This window comes from Psittacula echo (assembly GCF_963264785.1).
Source record: "Psittacula echo genome assembly, chromosome: Z".
NCBI lineage: Eukaryota > Metazoa > Chordata > Aves > Psittaciformes > Psittacidae > Psittacula > Psittacula echo.
This window is the reverse complement of record NC_137742.1, coordinates 63,128,675-63,146,185: the sequence shown is the minus strand read 5'-3', so window position 1 is coordinate 63,146,185 and position 17,511 is coordinate 63,128,675. Positions and strand designations below refer to the sequence as shown.

The window sequence follows — 17,511 nt, the reverse complement described above, 5'->3', positions numbered from 1 at the left end:
CCCCGCCCCAAACCCATTCTCTGACCGCTGTCGACTTTGCCCCCGAAGAGCTAGGAAATAACCATTATCTTTTGGAGAAGAGAGTGATTCCCCCCCCCCCCCGCCCCCCTTTTAAATAAAAGAGCTGCAGAAAGCCGATCCTTGGTAAACTAGAGGAGAAACGACGGCTCATCTCTTTTTCCGTTCTCCTAATGCGTGCCTGGAGCAAAGCACAGGCTCCTGAGCACGGACAACAAAAATACCAGTGTATCCGCCGGAATCGGGGAAAAAATACCCTCAGGGGAGGCACAATATGCGCCCGTGGTGCCTTATTCTACAACGTGGGTTTGCCATCGTTTTTATTAGCAGGAAAAATAGGCTTCACTTTTGAAAGAGATGGTAAAGTCATGAGAAGACGAGAAGTGCAATTGAGCTTTCCTGTTGATCTGTTAGAGCCGTTTTAAATAAGGAAATTGACGAGTTTCATGGATGGTTTTAACTTGATTGTGTATGTGTGTGAATAATACACACCTGTGTACAAGCCGTGTGTATTCGTCCTGCGCAAAGCTGTTGTATGTATATGTGTTTATGCACAGACACAAAAAATGTTAGAGACGAAATAAATAACACCGCCCCACACTGAGTAGTGCTGCGTACAGAACAGTTTAATGGTTAAACACAAAGATTTGGGATTTTTAAGGCAAGCCCTGTCAAATTTTGCTGTTGAATAGCAACAGGCATCTCATCACGCAAGAAGTGGTACAAACATTGAATAGATGATGGAAATCGCCTAGGAAAAACAGAAGCAATGGGTGTGAAGAGATTCAAACTTATAACTAAGCTCGGCCATTTGTTGTTGTTTCCAAATATCTGGTTTACAGACGCGGAAAGCCTCCTTAAAAATACCTAGGTCGTTGCGCAGCTCTTCCGAAACAATGGGGTATCTCCAAATGTTAAAACTACGCAGTAACTGAACGATTAACAATTGTTTTTTACATGGGTAGCCTTCCCTGAATACTTCTATGCCAAATATTTTTAGTAGTTCCCAAATTGTAATTTCGACCATTGTTCGATGTTTTAAGACTTTCTAATTTGAGCGAGGTGACGAGGGGAGAAGATTTGAAGATTAACTACGTTTATAAACTGGATGGCTACGGTGTTCACTTTTTCCGAGAGCCATGAGGAAGAATCCTCATGAGGAAGGATTTTGCGGCACTGAATAAGATCAGTACCGACATGAATAAGACAAGTATCTAACGGAATTCAAACCAGGGGCTTGCAGGGCGCTGAGTGAGTCGCTGAGGAAAATGGAGCGTTCTCACTTCTCTAAACCGCATCAGTTTAATCATTAAATGGAGGAGGGAGGCGATGTAACTTTTTTTTACCCTTGGAGCACGGGAGAACAGTTTGCTGCTTGTCGTCCTCCCGCTGGAGAGCCGGAGGGGATGGAGAACACAACGCGTGCTCCCCGCAGAAGAGCTTTGGTTCTTTACGCTTTTTCTTAGAAAATGCATCAGCATGCGTCGCTCGCAGAAGCGGAACACGGAGTGCCCGGGAGTGAGAGGGGAGAGCTCTGGGGCAGAGGGATAGTGAAAGACCTCCCCCAGCGGCCGGGCTCCCGGGAGCACCGCCAGCCGTGGGCTCTCGCTGCGGGTCAAGACGGCGGGACGAGGGGACCTGCCGCGGAGACGGGAAAGCGGAGGGGATCTCGGCGATCGAGGGAAGAGAGGCAGGGAACGCTGTCAGGCGCTTTGGCTGGAACGCGGGGGTCGAGTCAACGCTTAGCCCCTTGCTCGGCCAGCCCGGCTACCTGGGCGGCTGCGGGAAGGGGCGGCGGGTGGCGGAGGAACCGGGCCACGGGTCCGTGAGGGCCCCCCGCCGCCACGTCGAGGGGGAGGCGGCCGCTGCCATCGGGCAGGTCGAGGCGCGCCCCGGCGCGGTGTAGCGCCGCCAGCGTCTCCAGGAAGCCGGCGCGAGCTGCGTCGTGAGCCGGGAGGCAGCCGGTGCGCGGGTCCGGGCGGTTGGGATCGGCGCCGCGCTGCAGCAGCAGCTCCGCCACCCGCGGGCTGCCCAGCATCATCACCTGCGGGGAGGGACAGAGTTAGCGTTCCGCTCAGCCCCGCAGAGAGCCGCAGAGAGCGGGGCGGAGGCAGGAAGGGGGCTCTGAGGGGTCTTCTGCGCGAGAATCTCCTGTGTGTGCTACTGGTAGCTGCGACCTGCATAAACTCACACGGCTGTACTCGGTGATCCCTGTGGGCCCCTTTCAAAGTGAGATACTATGTTATTCTATGATAAATAAACATCAGCTGAAATGGCTGTGGTTTCCAGACTAGGTACTGCGTACGTGTATGTTCTGTGCCACGCTTAAACCGTTTATTATGCCATGGTATGTGTTATTATACGTTTATTATGCATGGTATTTGTGGCGTGTATGTATATGTACACACATACATATATGTACACACATATATACACAGGAATATTTGTGTACCTATAAGTACACAACAGGTATATTGTGTCTATACATATATTGTGTGTATACATATATATACACAATATATAGACCATTTATACAAAGTACCATTTATTATACCATAAACAGTGCGTGTGTACATGTGTATATATGTATACACACACTATACATAGATACGTAGGCACACTATGTATTCTGTAGCAGCCCTGAGGCGTTTTGTGTTAAACCTCCTGCCACTTGGGATGTGTCTCTGATTTTACCACTGAACTGTGCAACGAGAGTGGCGGGGCAAAACACTGACTGTGCCGGCCCCTGGCTCTTTTAGGTGTTCGGTGTAGATTTGCTCCCTCCTGAGTTCTGAGTTGAGCCGTTTGTCCTTCGCTCAGCTCTGGCTAAACTTGTGCTGTGGCTCGGAGGAGAGAGGAAAGTTGTTGAGCGGCCATGGGTAACACACAAAACTTTCCTGCTGAACTCTGATGCCACCCTGCAGCTGAACCAAAAGCAAGGTCTGATTATTCATAATTGAACATAAACAGACAAAACCAGCAAGCAAGCAAATAATAGCAACAACAACAACAACAACAAAAACAGCAGACAGTTGGGGTTTTACTTCCCGCATTCTCCTACTCATTTTTAATGGAATTTTAACCCCCATAAATTGAATCTTAATAGTGAAGAAAATATCTTGAGATAATAGGTTTTCTCTTTTTTTTCTTTTCTTTTCTTTTCTTTTTTTTTTTTTTTTTTTTTTTTTTTTTGTCGAGAGGATTCGATTATGGGCTACAAATATTTGTTCTTTTTTTTTTAATATAATAGAATAACAAAAATGCTTATAAATTTCATAATTTATAAATTCCTGTAGAAGTTAAGGTTTTTTTCAGAAAAGAGAGCCCACATGTCATAGTGGCAGCCATTTTGTGAAGTGTTTCTAAGGGAAACAGAACTTAATCTCATTCTGAAATGAGGGGAGGAAATTAAAAATCTGCAAACAGAACAGTTTGGAGACAACAATTCCTTTTCATCTGGAACAATAGAAACAAAACGAATAACTTTCTCAGTACCTTTCTCAGTAACTCACTTTAGAAGAATATTTCATTTCCCATATAAAGTGCAAGGACTAAAATGGCTGTTAGTTTAGCTGGTGAATCATTAAATACATCGCTTCAAATGACAACTCGAGAAAGCTTTTTAATGAAATACACAACTCCAGTTTAAATTAAAGTACATTAATCGTTCAATGAGCATTTGAAAAGTTGAATCTTAAGCACGTCGGTTAATACAACACACTTTTAGTTCTCAAAATGCCTGGAAAGCACCTCCTCTACACACTGGTACTTAGAATATCTATCTATCAGTGAATACCACCACTACTGATGAACAATGAATATCAAAACCACTATTAATCATAGTGACTAGTAATATATACCTTTTTTATTTTCAAATTCCAATTTCTACTCAGTGACATTTTCTATGCCATCTTCTGTGCCATTCTTTCACATGAATATACTAGTAAAGAGAACCACTTCGATTTTCTCGGGAAGGAAAGATCTATTAAAGCTATATTTACAACAAACAAACAAGAAAAGCCGATAGAAGCACAGTCAGATCTCCAAACCCATCTGGAAGTGGATTTTGCAGCCCCGCTTCTCCTTTTGAGTACCCACTAGCGTAATTCGTTTGCTGCCAGCGGTGTCACTCTTGACTCTATTCGGTACTTGCAGGAGGGCAAGGGTTCACGCAAGCGCCCACATTATTCAGGCAGCTACCGCTGAGTCCGATTCGATAATAACAATAAGAATTTATCCAAAACCAGAAATTGACACACCCCACCGGTACGATCTCCCCTCCCCCAAAGCGGCAGATAACAGCCCCCACCCAGGGGTGCTCCGTACCTGGAGCGGGGTCCTTCCAAAGGAGTTGGTCGCGTTGGGATCCGCGCCCGCGTCTAAGAGCTTCCGCACCTCCTCGCGGTCCCCGCGGGCGGCGGCGCTGCACAGTCGGTCGCCGGAGCCGTAGCTCCGGAGAGACGCCTTCATTTGCACGTCGGCCAGACCCGCACGGCAGCTCCTGCCTTCCCGTCTCCTCCGGCCAGGACCTCGCCCTCCCGGCAAGATGCTCCTCCCCAGCAGCGGCCCTCAGAGGGGGCCCCTCAGGCCCCCTCGACCCCCCCGGCGCAGGCGGCTCCCGGACGGCGCTGCGGCGGAGGACCACGGGTGCCGTCAGCCTGCTCCGCAAGCTGAGAGCCGACAGCAGCTCGGGACCCCTTCGGGGAACTGCGGTCTCACCCCACACACACCCCCGACAGCGTGGGGCGGCTCTTGCGGGGGCTGCCTGCCCCAGGAGGCGCCGTCAGTGGGGAAGAAGGCAGGGGGTGGGGGCTGCGCGCCAACCTCTCCCTCTTTGGGGAGTACGGTGAAGGCAGGGGCGGGGGGCGCAGCCCCACCGGCAAACGGCTTCTCCGGGCTGGCTGCAGCTGCTCCGGCCCGGGCAGGTGGGACTAGCCTCGCGGTTGTCTTGCGTACGGAGGACGAGAAGGGAGGACACGGGATCAGAGCTTTCTCTGGGACAAAGAGCTACACTTGTGTTACGGCTTCTTCCTCCCCCTGAGCTGTCCCGAGCCCTTCCCAGCGGTGGGCCTGGGGTCCGTCCCTCGGCCCCACAGCCGGCCGGGAGCCGGCGGCCCGGATAAGGAAGAGAGCCGTGAGCGCAGGAAGTCTGCGGTCCACCTAACGGCACCCGGCAGAAGAGGATCGCCTGGTCCCGGCCCTGCGGGAGCCTCTCGCGGGCAGAAAACTGCTGCGAGACCCGGCAGAGGTAAGGTACAGCTCCAGCCCGGCAGCCAGAGGCTGAGCAGAGCCTCGCCTTGCCGCTGGGAAGGTCCCCAAAAAACAAGCACCTTACTCCTCCCTCTGCTTCCCGCCCTTCCACTCATACCTCCCGGACAAAGCGGCTCCGCTCTGCGGGCTCCAGGGACACCCCTCCGCCCCCTCCACAGCCTCCCCACCCTGTTGAAGGTAGCGGGGACATCCTCCCTCCCCAGCGCCCCAGGGCAGTGGAGTGGGCAAATACAGAAAATACATGGAGGAAGTTTTTCAGGTTTGGGGTTCGTTTTCTATCTCTAGCTCTTTCTCTTTTTTCTTTCTTTTTTTTTTTTTTTTTTTTTTTTTTTCTCCTCTCCTCTCCCCCCCCCCCCCTTTCTTTTTATTTTTTTTTTTCTTCCCAATGTCACTTCCCTAATCTCCCCTTTTAATTGCAGGAACCTGTGGCATTGCCACAGACGCAGTACCTGCCGTTCAAATGCAACTTTGTTCCCTTCGGAGTTAGCCTCGGGCACAAGAACAGCCCTGCCTGGAGAAAAGGGGAAACCAGTCGATTTTATATCTATATGTAGGAGCGGTCAAGAGGGAGAAGCATGAGGAGAAATAAACACAAATTTATCCCCGTGTAGACTAGTCAGAGCTCCACTGAAACTTCCTCGTTTGGGGGTTTTCTGAGCCTTTCTCGCGAAGTTTCTGGGCAGAGTAGCATTGCAAGAGCAGAGCGAGACACTTGAAAGGGGCTGGGGCCTCTGCAGGGACCTGCGGTAGGCTCCAATGGGTCGTGGTTCTTCATCAGCAGTTGGTGCAGTGCTCACCCCAGGGCTGGTGAGCTATTTGTATATATTTATAATATATATACACACTATATGTATATACGATTTTATATATATATATCTATATATATAAAATTCCATAAATAATGTTTGAAAGTGGATTTTGAAAAAGCCCATAAACTCTGAGAAACTGAAAGGATCCTCCATCCAAGGGGCAAAATGTCCTTCAGTTTGTCATGCACTCTCTGCTATTAATGGTAGCCATGTGGAGATAAAACCAAGGAGAAAGCCTTCTCGGTTCTGTCTGTCAGGTGTCTTAAAATTTCTGATTGATAGTGTGGTGCGGCAGGGTTGCATGTTATTGCTGGCTGATCCTGCTTTCTGTTAAATAGTATTGATAGTGGATTTTATTCGTCTGTGAGTGTGTGCAAAAAGATATGCATTCGTATTTTTCTGTGAGTATATTGGTATAAAAAAATATACACTCATAGGTCAATATATTTGTAAGTGAAAACATTACTAATGAAGTGTCAGAAGGCCTGTCTATATCTCCATCCCTGCTAAAGTCTATTAAAAGCAACGAAATTGCAGAATGGTGTTAAAAACCAAATACTGTCCTGAGCTAACGTTTACTGACCCTCCAAATCACTCGTCAAGCTCCTGAGCCATTAAAAAGACGCAATTTTAACTTATATTATTGAAGTCATACGAATTTCCCTCCCCCCCCTCCCCCCCCAAAAAAAAAAGAAAGTCCTGTTTTGCACAATTCTAGTACCAACAAAAGACCTCAAATTAATCGAAACACAACAACAACACACGGTCACGTCTGAAGTTAGGTAAATAACAACACAGCCTGTGCAAATGTATTTTGAAAATGACCCTTGTATTACACTTTTATCTTGGGGGTAAGGAGGAGAAACCACCTTCTCTCCACAATACATATTTCTCTCCCCGCCCCCCCCCCCCCCCCCAAAAAAAAAAAAAAAAAAAAAAAGAGAGAAAAAAAAAGAAAATAAAAAATCTTGACCCTAGTTAAGCAGTCCCTATCCCAGATTTCTTTTCTTACTTACTTTTAAAGTCACTTTGACAGATATATTTTAATCTTGCAAACGTTCTGAGGTGTTTTGATAATAGTATACAGGACGGAAAAGGTAATTTTCAGCTACCAGAAGCGTCCATCTTATCTCCTGTTTAAGTACAAGCCTTTAAATGGCGGGGACAAAAAAACAACCAACCAAAAAAAAGTGTTTTAAAAAATACATTTATCTGAGTTGTTTTATCACCTAACAAGTATTTTGGTAAAAAGTTTAGGGGTTCATTAAGTACTACAAAGAGGCAAACTATAGAGAACATAATATTGGCATTCTCTCGCCTGTAAATAAAGAAAAAAGGCTCACGAGTGGCATGGATGGGGGGTGCGAAGGAGAGTTTCGATGCAAGTAACCTCATTTACAGTTAAGGAGAGGTAAAAAAGATTAGTAGAAATAATTCAACAACATCCTTCTACTCTTCAGCTTAAAATGTCTGTATGTATAGCAAAAATAATTATCCTGCTTACACATACTGGGTAAGAACAGAAAAATCTAGCACCTTAATTTTAAACCTTTTAAAATTGTGCCATAGAGGTTTCTTTTGAACATAATAATGCAGGGGGAAGGGAGGGGAGAGAGAAAAAAAGAAAAAATAAAAAGAAAAAAAAAAGAAAAAAGAAAAAGACAAGAAAGTAAAAGAAAAAAAATAATCCCACCCCACCCCCCAAACAAAATAAAAAAAAAAAAAATAATCAACGACTTACAACAATGAAGAAAAATTACATCTGTTTCTGTTTCCCGAGTCGTGTGATAGAAACTTCAGCAGAGTGCTTTCCTGAATGTAATATGCTGCCATAAAAACATCTGTGAAAATAGCCCTAGATGTTTTTTCATTTTTGGTACAAACCCTCTAGAAAATTTCAGATGTGTATTATTCCGGTCCCTCGTTTTGGACTATGGAGTTATCGGGAAGTAAAACGACAGACTAGCTCTAGATAATCACATAAAAATTTACAACAGTTAGGCTTTCGCCAGGCAAAATATTCCCTTCTTGAAAAATAAAACCAACAGAACAAACAACAAACCTAAACCAAATAACAAAGCAAAGACAAGTAACAAACACACAAAAGGCAAAACAAATAAGCTTTCTAACATCACCCTAAGAACTAAACAGTTTTAGGTGTTGCAAAAGCAAGAAAACGATGTCACGACGTGGCCAGTGCTCTGCCAGGGTGAGCGGCTGTAGGATTGCCTCTGACAGCCAGTTTTTAACTGTCGGTGCCTGCCTCGGACCAGCTCGTGGTTCAGAAGCAGCTTCGTGGACCCTGATTTAAAGAATTTCTCTCTCACATACAGATCGAGGAGTGTTAAAATGTTATTTGTTCCATCTATTCAATTAAACAATTTAATTTCGGACAAACCTTGAGAACAGGACCCTTCTCCCTAAACAGAAAATAAGGCAAAAAGACTCATTTTCTCTTTATTTTCAAAAGTATTTTTTTTCCCCCTGAAATAGACTTACACCTAATCCGAATATGAAGCCTTCCTGTTCCTGTAAACTGTGGCCCTAAATACTGTAAATTCGGGGTTCACTGTCTCCGAGCTGAGAAAACATTTATGAATCACTTTTGTGACCCTAATGCTGTTACAGCCTATTAGTAGGAAGGAGTAGTTAGGCAAAAGGGAAAAATCTCATCTTTGTTTAGATTAAACACACACTCTTGTCTTACCCCACCCAGCCTCTTCAGAATCAGATTTTCAGCACATTTCATTGACTATTTTAGACCTAACAGGCATTTTAGAAGAAATCGGTGCACCCGATGAAAAGTTTTGAAAAAAAGAAAAGAAAGAAGAAAGAAAAAAAATTGTGGAAAAAGAAAAAGAAAGGAAAAGAAAGGAAAAGAAAGGAAAAGAAAGGAAAAGAAAGGAAAAGAAAGGAAAAGAAAGGAAAAGAAAGGAAAAGAAAGGAAAAGAAAGGAAAAGAAAGAAAGAAAGAAAGAAAGAAAGAAAGAAAGAAAGAAAGAAAGAAAGAAAGAAAGAAGGCAGCATTTACAGCAAGTGGCACGTGTGGAAATAGAGAGCAGAAAAAAACTGCCACAATGCCTGATCCATGAAAGGGTTTTCTCCTTGATACAGCGAATTTACTTGGAAATACTCAGCACCTTCATATTTATGTTTCATATTCGAGATTCATGCATTTCAAGTCAGTCGAAGTTTATGGTTTCCTTTTCCCCCATCTAGTGTAACATGAAGAAATTAGGCCTACTGAAAAAAAAGTGCAAGAAACGAGGGATTTGAAGGCAACAAGGAAACCGCGATATTATTTCTGATTTTATATATACATATACACACACAGACGTGTGTGTGTGCTAGTATGTCTCCCCACACTTGATGTTCAAGAAGTGCTGAAAGTGATCTAACCAGAAATTGAAGCAAGCAAACTGTGAATTGCTTAATCTCCAGACCCCAAGTCCTATTACAGCTTGAAGGGCTTCATTTTTACAGATATGAAATGATATATTCTAGTTTTGTAGTTATTTTCAGGCAAATATTATTTCTGCATCCCTTCTCTTCTATGTCTGTTCCTCTCCAGTCTGTGCTCTGGATTAGAAGAGAGCTCCTCTAAAGACCCCCTCGGAGGATTTTGCAGAACAATTAAAATTAATATTATATTTATATTTTCATTATGTATCAAATTATATGTCATGAATGAGGCCTAAACTGCTCCGTGCAGATCCTCAACAACCACATTTTGCATTCTGCAGGCAGAAAAAATCTCTAAATATTTTTGGAGGCGTTTTAAAAACGGGTGTCTATGACTGTCCTTTATAGGCGGATATTTTAATTACTTTTTTCTGACTCTGACCTTACTGTGCATATTATATAGCAACAGGCGACGGCAAAGCAGGCCACTGTATTTCACTGTTATTTACAACAGTGTAAAAGGTTACATACTCAGAACACAGTGGCCATTTTCTTTCTTCAAGGCAATACTTATGCTCCTTGTTCAGAAGGAACCGTCTGCAAATGTTGGTAAGAGGTGGTGGGTTTATTTTTTTTAAGTTAGCCACAGAGAAAACAAAAAGAAAAAAAAAAAAACAAAAAAACTTCTCGGAGGTGTGGGGGGGAACGGACAGAAACAAGTTGCAAAAACTTTTCAAGAACCTGCCGTTTTCTATTGCGTTAAAAAAAAAGTAGAGACAGGAAAATAAAGGAGGAAAAGAAAGAATAATCCCCATGCCTATGCAGCACCTCAATTGTTCCCTGTGCAGCGTGGGCATGTGGGGCGCAGGGGGCTCCGGGCCGGGCACCGCTCACCCCGGGGCGGCCTCCACAGCCTCCCTCTCCCTCCCGCCCCTTCGAGCCGCCCGCGACCATCGGGGCTCCCGCCCCCCATCCCCCCCTGCTCAGCTCCGCTCGTCAGGGCCCTACCTTGTCTGAGACTCTCGCGGCACCGCCTCCGCTGGGCCAGCAACCGGGCCAGCCGCCGGGCCAGCAATCGGGCCAGCCTCCGGGCCAGGCAGCGCCGCGCCGCAGCCCCTCCGCCGCAGCGGAAGATGCGGCAGCACAGCGCCTGGGCCCGGCAGGGGCTGCGGGCGAGACGAAAGCGGACAGTGCACCTTATCCGGCGGGTCATGGCAGCGGGGGAGCCCCCGGAGGGCTGCGCTCTAAATACCTCGGCGGCGGGGCCCCGCCGGTGAATCGGCGATTCATTGGAGAAGATTTTCTTTCTTTTCTTTCTTTTTTTCTTTTTCTTTTTTTTTTTTTTTTTTCCCCGTCTCTTTTGCTTTTGACTAATTTCGACTCGCAATATCGCCTTACCTCCCCCTTCCCCCCCCAGCTCCTCCTCCTCCTCCTCCTACGAGCTTAAACGCCTCCCATGATGATGGCTCCCGCCTCGAAAGCCGGCGAAGGAGGACCGGCGGCAGGGGATGGCGATGGGGGAGGCCACTGGCTCCTCTTCCCTCCCCGAGGAGCACCAGCACCGAACGGGCGTGGGGGACGGCCAATCGCAGGGCGCTCCCCCGCTTTCAAATAAAGCCTTGACGACATGTCCTTGCCCTCCCCCCCCCGTCAGTCCTCTCCAAACAGGCCGCCTCCCGCTCCGCTGAGGGAAGGGGGGGGGGGGGAGAGGGGGAGGGAATATTTTTGGTTATTTTTCTTATTGTTTGGTTGGTTTCGGACTCCGCTGCCGGACGCTGCGGCGGCCCCGCTCATCCCGACCCTCGCCCGTCCCCCCGGGGGCAGCGCTGGAGACGCGGAGCGGCGGCTAGCGGATCCCTGCCGCTTTAAAAGCGCAGGCCAGTATTGGCCCGGGCGAGCAGCTCTTTCCTTGTCACATGGTCATTTGAACGCGACGCGGGGCCGTTGTTGCGTAGAGCAGCGAAAAAAAAAAAAAAAGGAAAGCAAAAAGAGCAAAAAAAGCGGATCTCGTCTGCCCCCCGGCCGGTAACCGAAACGGGTAATTAACTGTTTCCTCTCCCCTCACCTTCTCCCCGGCCCTGCCCCGCACTGCCGGACCGCTTTGTTTTCGGTTTGTAGAGTGAGGGTTTAGAGCGGGCCTGGGGAAGCAGAGGAGGAGAGCTCAAAAGACCCAAGCAACCTACAGGGCCCCCCCAGGCGCTGCCGCAGAAGGGTGCTGAGCCCTCCTACACCGCGCAGCCGATGCTGACCCTCGCCGCAGCCCAGGAGCTGAGCGAGGCCCACTACCCCTCTTTCGCCCTCCTCCCGGGCAGCACATCCACTTCTCAGGGTGCGGGTACTTCCATGCGAGGAGCGGGTAAGGGTGATGGGTGGGCGGGGGTTGGTTCTGCGGGGGCATCTTCACTCTCCGCTGGTAAGGAGGGGCCCGGCGCGGTCCGGCACGGCCTGGCAAGCCTGGCACAACTGGACGCGGCTCTGCGCGAAGCTGGGGGTGCGGAAAGGCTGCGGGGGACCGGCGGGGAAGGCTGCTGTGAGGGCAGGCAGCGCGGCGGTCCCCGGGAGGGCTGGAGGGTATAGGCGTATGCGACACCCCCAGCCCCCCCCAAACACCTTCTCCCGGCTGGACAAACGGCAACAGCACCGACGTTAACAGAAGTTTCCTTCTTCTGCCTGGGCGCGCAGTAACCCTAACAACAATGCTAATAAAAGAAGAGCCTGTAATAATTGCTTCTGGACAGAGTCCTATTTCCATCCTGGGAGATGGATCAGTGTAAACAGCCATTTCGAAATTGAAGCAGATGTACGAGAGGGTTTTTTTTTTTTTTTTTCCCTTTTCCCTTCCCGTAGCGACTCCTCCCCGACAGAGGGAGGCAAATGGAGATAAATTAATGCCTGCTTGGCTGCATGATGCAGGTGCTGGAGTGGCCGTGGGAGGACGAATTGACAGATTTGGTAATAGAAACCAAGATACCCACCAACGCTAAATGTATGGCTGAGCCAGGCCAGAGGAGCATCTCGTCGACCATAGGTCGACACGCTGCTGCAGCGGGTTGTGTGTGTAGCATATTTGCGCACATATGTGCTCAACTACACCTGCGATATTAAAAATCACAAGCTCCAGTTATCTGCAAGTTTAAACGTAGCGCTTTTAGGGCTTTTCCGAAATGTATATTGCTGCTGTGTAACAATTGCTAACAATTCCTGTTTTACTTTTCAGAGAGAACTTCAAGCCCTGAAGCCGATGCTGCTGCCAGCAGAAAAGGTGCTTATAGAAGCAGGACAGCGCCGGGGACCCCCGTCCTCCCGTGTGGTGAGTAGCCCCCAGTGAGGACCTGGCCCTGACAGGGGCTCTGGTACTATGGCGTGAACCGGATTTATAGCAATTAAGCATTTAGGCCTGCTGGGTTTTGAGGGCATATTCTGCTCATTTGGTGAAGTCAGCCTAAGAAAGTCTGTTATTTCCCTTCAAAATATTATGCATTCTTAGTATTACTATTGTTGTTTCATAAATTGTAATGGAAATAGCAAAAATTTTAAATAAATTCTGGTTCTTCTAGAAATCGAAACTTTAAAACAGGAATACTGGTCTAATTGAAGATGGAAACGCAGTTCATTAGATCCTTACCTGTTCTGTAAAAAGGGTGATCAGATTCTAGCTTTGCCCCATCTCCGTGTCTGGTCCCAGCTCCATCCCGATTCCCTGAGGCATGGAATGCAGGCGCTTGACTGCTGTATCCCTAGTGTTGTCCTTGGCTCACTTATAGCTATGCCATGTACTAAGAATATGGTACAATTTAATAAGGTGTTATCGTCTCACAGTGTAATTATATATATATTCTATTTAAATATATGCATGAAATACATATCCTAAGCATACTTATAATAAAAAAGAATTAATAGAGACTAAACATAATGTGATTTTTCCGATATTTTATATGCATATAATTAAACATAAACGTATTACATAGAAGAAAAAATGATAGGCAAATACTTAGGCTCGATACATAATAATGAAGTGTGTTGTATATACGCATATTATGTGTATTTTTATATAGGTATTACATAGACGTATTACATAGATGTATTACATAGATAAATGGCATGCGTATTTATAGTGTGCTAACTTATGCGCAGTAATTATAAAACAATTCTAAAGCACTATATAAACTAACCATAAAACAAGTGTGAAACTGCTGTAATAAATAACACGTTCTAATACATTATAAAAAGTGTATATATTATTTTTAACTTCATTCAACTCTCGGCAGGTAGTTCTGCAAAGTGCCCGGGATTTGCGCTAGAGAACGAGATCGGAGGTGTCCCGCTGCCCCGCATTGCTTTCTCCGCCCCTCAGTCCCTGAGGCGCAGGACTGGTAAGCGCAGCCCCGGGAGCGCCCCGTCAGGTTGGCAGGGTCTCCCAGCCGCGCCCACTGCTGCCGGGGTTGTTACTGCAACACACCGGTGGGGTTGGACCCGCCTCAGCGAAGCGGGTGTCCCTGTGGCAGAGGCTGGGCTGAGCAGCTGCTGCGCCGTGAGGTGCCCAAGTCCAACTTGGCCGGGACAGTCCGTAAGACACGGGTCAATTCTTACCGCCGCACCCCTTCCTCCTCCAAGGGGGACCGCTTGTTGTTACAACGGGGTTTTTGTTTCGTTACTAAACGTGCCACCTTCGAGCAACTTGGGAAACCCTGAGGCCGAGCTCGGACGTACGAGTTTTAGTTTTTTGTTCCACACTGCTTTCGTTTTGCAACCTTTGTGATTTCTTCAAAATACCGTGAAACTTACAGTATCTCGGGGAAAATCACCTGCAAGTTGGTAAAACACCTATTTATTCGAGCGAGGGCGGCATCGAGCTTGCAGAGACACAATTCTATTTTCTCCTTTAGGTCAGATGTTTACAGCCTTCATGGAAAAAGCCATGGATGCACCACGGGCCCATGTACAGACATGCAGAGCATCTTACGTGCTTCTAAGAAGGTATTTGCCAAAGCCTCAATCGCGCCAGGAAGTCTTAATTCCCCACTGTGCCGGCCGGTTTTGCTAGGGAGAGGCAGCGATTGGCTTCAGCGCCCCCTGAGTCCGATATAACTGAAGACTGAAATCAAACGGGGAGCTGTCGGCTTGGGCCCGGAGCCTCTCCTGTCCCGTTCAAACGGAGGGCTGGGTCGTGAAAGCGGGAAATCCCGGGGAAAGAAGGTAAACAGAAAGACCAGACGCGGTTCTGTCAAAACAGGAAGAGCTGAAGGGTTTATTGTGACACCTCTGTGCGGTGGGGTTCCTTCATATTTAGTTCCCTTCACAGTGTTGGGACTCTAGTGCGAGAAAAGTGGGGCGTGGAGGGCAGTAGAGTTTCAATTGCAGGATAACATTACAGACACGTGCAAAATGTAGTGTACAAAACAAGACATGTCCCGCCGGTCCTTCATGCGTGGGGAAGTGCGATGCGGGGGTTATTTACAGCAAGTGGATGCTACAAGACTTTGTATCTCCCGAGGCGGACACGGGCAATAAATTAGGGCAGGGGGCGGCAAAGGAGGCGGTTAGGCGCGCGGCGGCGGGTGGCGGAGGAACCGGGCCACGGGTCCGTGAGGGCCCCCCGCCGCCACGTCGAGGGGGAGGCGGCCGCTGCCATCGGGCAGGTCGAGGCGCGCCCCGGCGCGGTGTAGCGCCGCCAGCGTCTCCAGGAAGCCGGCGCGGGCTGCGTCGTGAGCCGGGAGGCAGCCGGTGCGCGGGTCCGGGCGGTTGGGATCGGCGCCGCGCTGCAGCAGCAGCTCCGCCACCCGCGGGCTGCCCAGCATCATCACCTGCGGGGAGGGACAGAGTTAGCGTTCCGCTCAGCCCTGCTCACGCTCTCTCCTTCAGCCCCCCAGGAGCCGGGATCACCCACGGACAGGAGCGGGAAATCCACAGATGAGGCCTACAGATCAGCTCCGGAGGAGTCGCGAACGGCGGTGAGCACGGACCGGGAGGGAGCGTTGCGCAGTCGGGGGAAACACTCGTTCCCCTAGCCGGGGGATAGGTGAGGCAGAGCTACGCGGGAGCCCCATTGAGGCCGGGTCGTGCGGGCCTGTACCGGGGCTGCTCTACTACAAACGCCGGCGGGGGGAGCGGCAGGCGCGGGGCAGAGGGACAGTCCTTCTGCCGGCGGGCCCCTCGGGAACCGAGGGAGAGTCCCGAGCTGCTCTGCAAGGGCAGCCGCGGAACCGTCCCGGTGGAGCCGGGGGTTGCCGCCGTCCCGCCCTCGCCCGGGACGCTATTCCAGAAGGTGTTCCGCAAGGGGACATGCGTGTGTGGGTACCTGCCCCCTCTGTGGGGCTGCGCCCGAGTTTTCCTCACCCTCAGGAGAGCCCCAAACCGTACCCTTAGCCTGATCCTCCTGCCCAGTGCTGCATCAAAATGTCCCAGAGCCCTTCCCCCCGGGCTCGCCGTTCTCTAGAACTGAGTCTCCCGCAGGGCACCTGGCAGAGACTCCAGCGCAGGAGCTAAACCCTGCCGCGCAAAGGTGCAGAAAAAAACATGCCAGAGGACGGCATCAGGTAGGTGTTTCGAGTGATGTGCTGCACCGACATTTTGTAGCAGAGAATTTCGCAAGCACTGGCAGTAAAACTTAAATATAGCTGCGGAGGTTATACCAGTTTCGTTGTATTTTGAAAATCTAAGAAGAAGCTGGGTGGAAGAACTAGCTCGGAAATCAACTCAGCTTCATGAATTTAGTGTGTACTTCGCCTCCGAGCACTACACCTATTTACACGTTGACGTGACTGTAAAATGCGGGCAGTCCCTCACAAGGAGGGAGTGCTGGTTGTTTACCTGTGGTGTCTGCGGGGCAAGACTATTGCACCCGGATAATTCTGCTTGTAAGGGTCAATGAATATATAGTGAGAGTCAGTGAATATACCTTTTTTTTTCATGAGAGATGTGATAAAATACTAATAGATGTTTAAAGCAGAAGGCTAGGTATGAAGAAAGGGTAATTCTTTCTGAAAAGCTGAGTCGTTACTTTTTATTGCACGTGTATTGCGAGATGAGCATTGAAGTCCTCGGTTTTGAGTCATCCTATCTCAGTTGGTTAAAATAAAGTCGAGGATTGCTAAGATTAAAACCTCTCTCTTGCGGCCGTCACAGACTTTCGCCTTTCTACAAAGGCGAGGGGAACATCTGCGACGCTTCGACAGCAGCCAAATACAGGTGTCGGGGGGCGGCCAAACCCGGAGGCTACTCAGGTCCGCCGCTCCTCGGGCACGTAGAGGCCGCTGTCCCCGGCCCGCCTCCCGCAACCTCACTGTCCCCCGGCCTCCCTACCTGGATGGGGGTGCGGCCGTACGAGTTGACGGCGTTGGGGTCTGCCGCTCCGTCCAGCAGCTCCCGTAGGCGCTGCAGGTCGCCGCGGGCGGCGGCGTTGGCCAACTCGTCTGCCATCGTGCTGTCCATTCGCCGCTCCGTACTTCGCCCGCTCAGCGCTGCCCGCTCCCTGCTGCCCGAAGGTGATCCCGGCCCGCGGAGGGAGCCCTGCCCATGGGCAGGCCTGGACCCACCGCCCCGCTCCGCCCTTCCGGCGGCCCGCGGCAGCCTCGGTTGCGCGGCCCGGCCGCTGCCCTGAGATGTCTGCTCAATGCCGTCGCCGGAGTGGCCTCCACCTGCGAGGGCTCGGCGGAGCCGCCCGCCGCCTGTTTTCTGCGCTCAGCTGTTGCCGTTCTGCTCCTCACTGCTCCTCCTCCGCCCGGCCCCGCCTCGCCCGAGCGCCGATGTCACCGTCACCACGGCGGAGCGCAATGGCAGCTGCTGGCCCCGGCCTCGCCCCTGCGGGGCGGAGCACCCCGCGCTGCCCTCTGAGGGCCGGGCTCCGGTGGCTCGGCGGCCTCTCCATTTTCTTTATTTTTATTACTTACTTATTTATTTATTTATTTTTAATTTTCCCCGTCCTTCTCTTGAGAGCAGCAGCATCTGATTCCGTGCCAGGCTGCCCCGAGAATAGGCCGGGGAAAAGGGTAGGAGAAAAAAAAGCAAGGGAG

The 17,511-nt window shown here is 49.5% G+C and overlaps 1 protein-coding gene and 1 pseudogene across 2 annotated transcripts; both read right to left on the bottom strand.

The window, feature by feature from the left end:
• Positions 1-1,753: 1,753 nt before the first annotated feature.
• Positions 1,754-4,488, bottom strand: LOC308232258 (cyclin-dependent kinase 4 inhibitor B-like; the record flags this gene model as incomplete). The annotated part of the gene is made up of 2 exons (XM_080638333.1): positions 1,754-2,062; positions 4,345-4,488. The coding sequence occupies 2 exons, from the start codon at positions 4,486-4,488 to the stop codon at positions 1,754-1,756; spliced, it is 453 nt and encodes a 150-aa protein (XP_080494459.1).
• A 10,551-nt stretch (positions 4,489-15,039) lies between these two features.
• On the bottom strand, positions 15,040-16,930 carry LOC308232257 (cyclin-dependent kinase 4 inhibitor B pseudogene; annotated as a pseudogene). The gene is made up of 2 exons: positions 16,802-16,930; positions 15,040-15,303 (listed from the first exon to the last, which is right to left on the bottom strand). The product of its transcript is annotated as a cyclin-dependent kinase 4 inhibitor B pseudogene (transcript).
• Between the last annotated feature and the right edge of the window lie 581 nt (positions 16,931-17,511).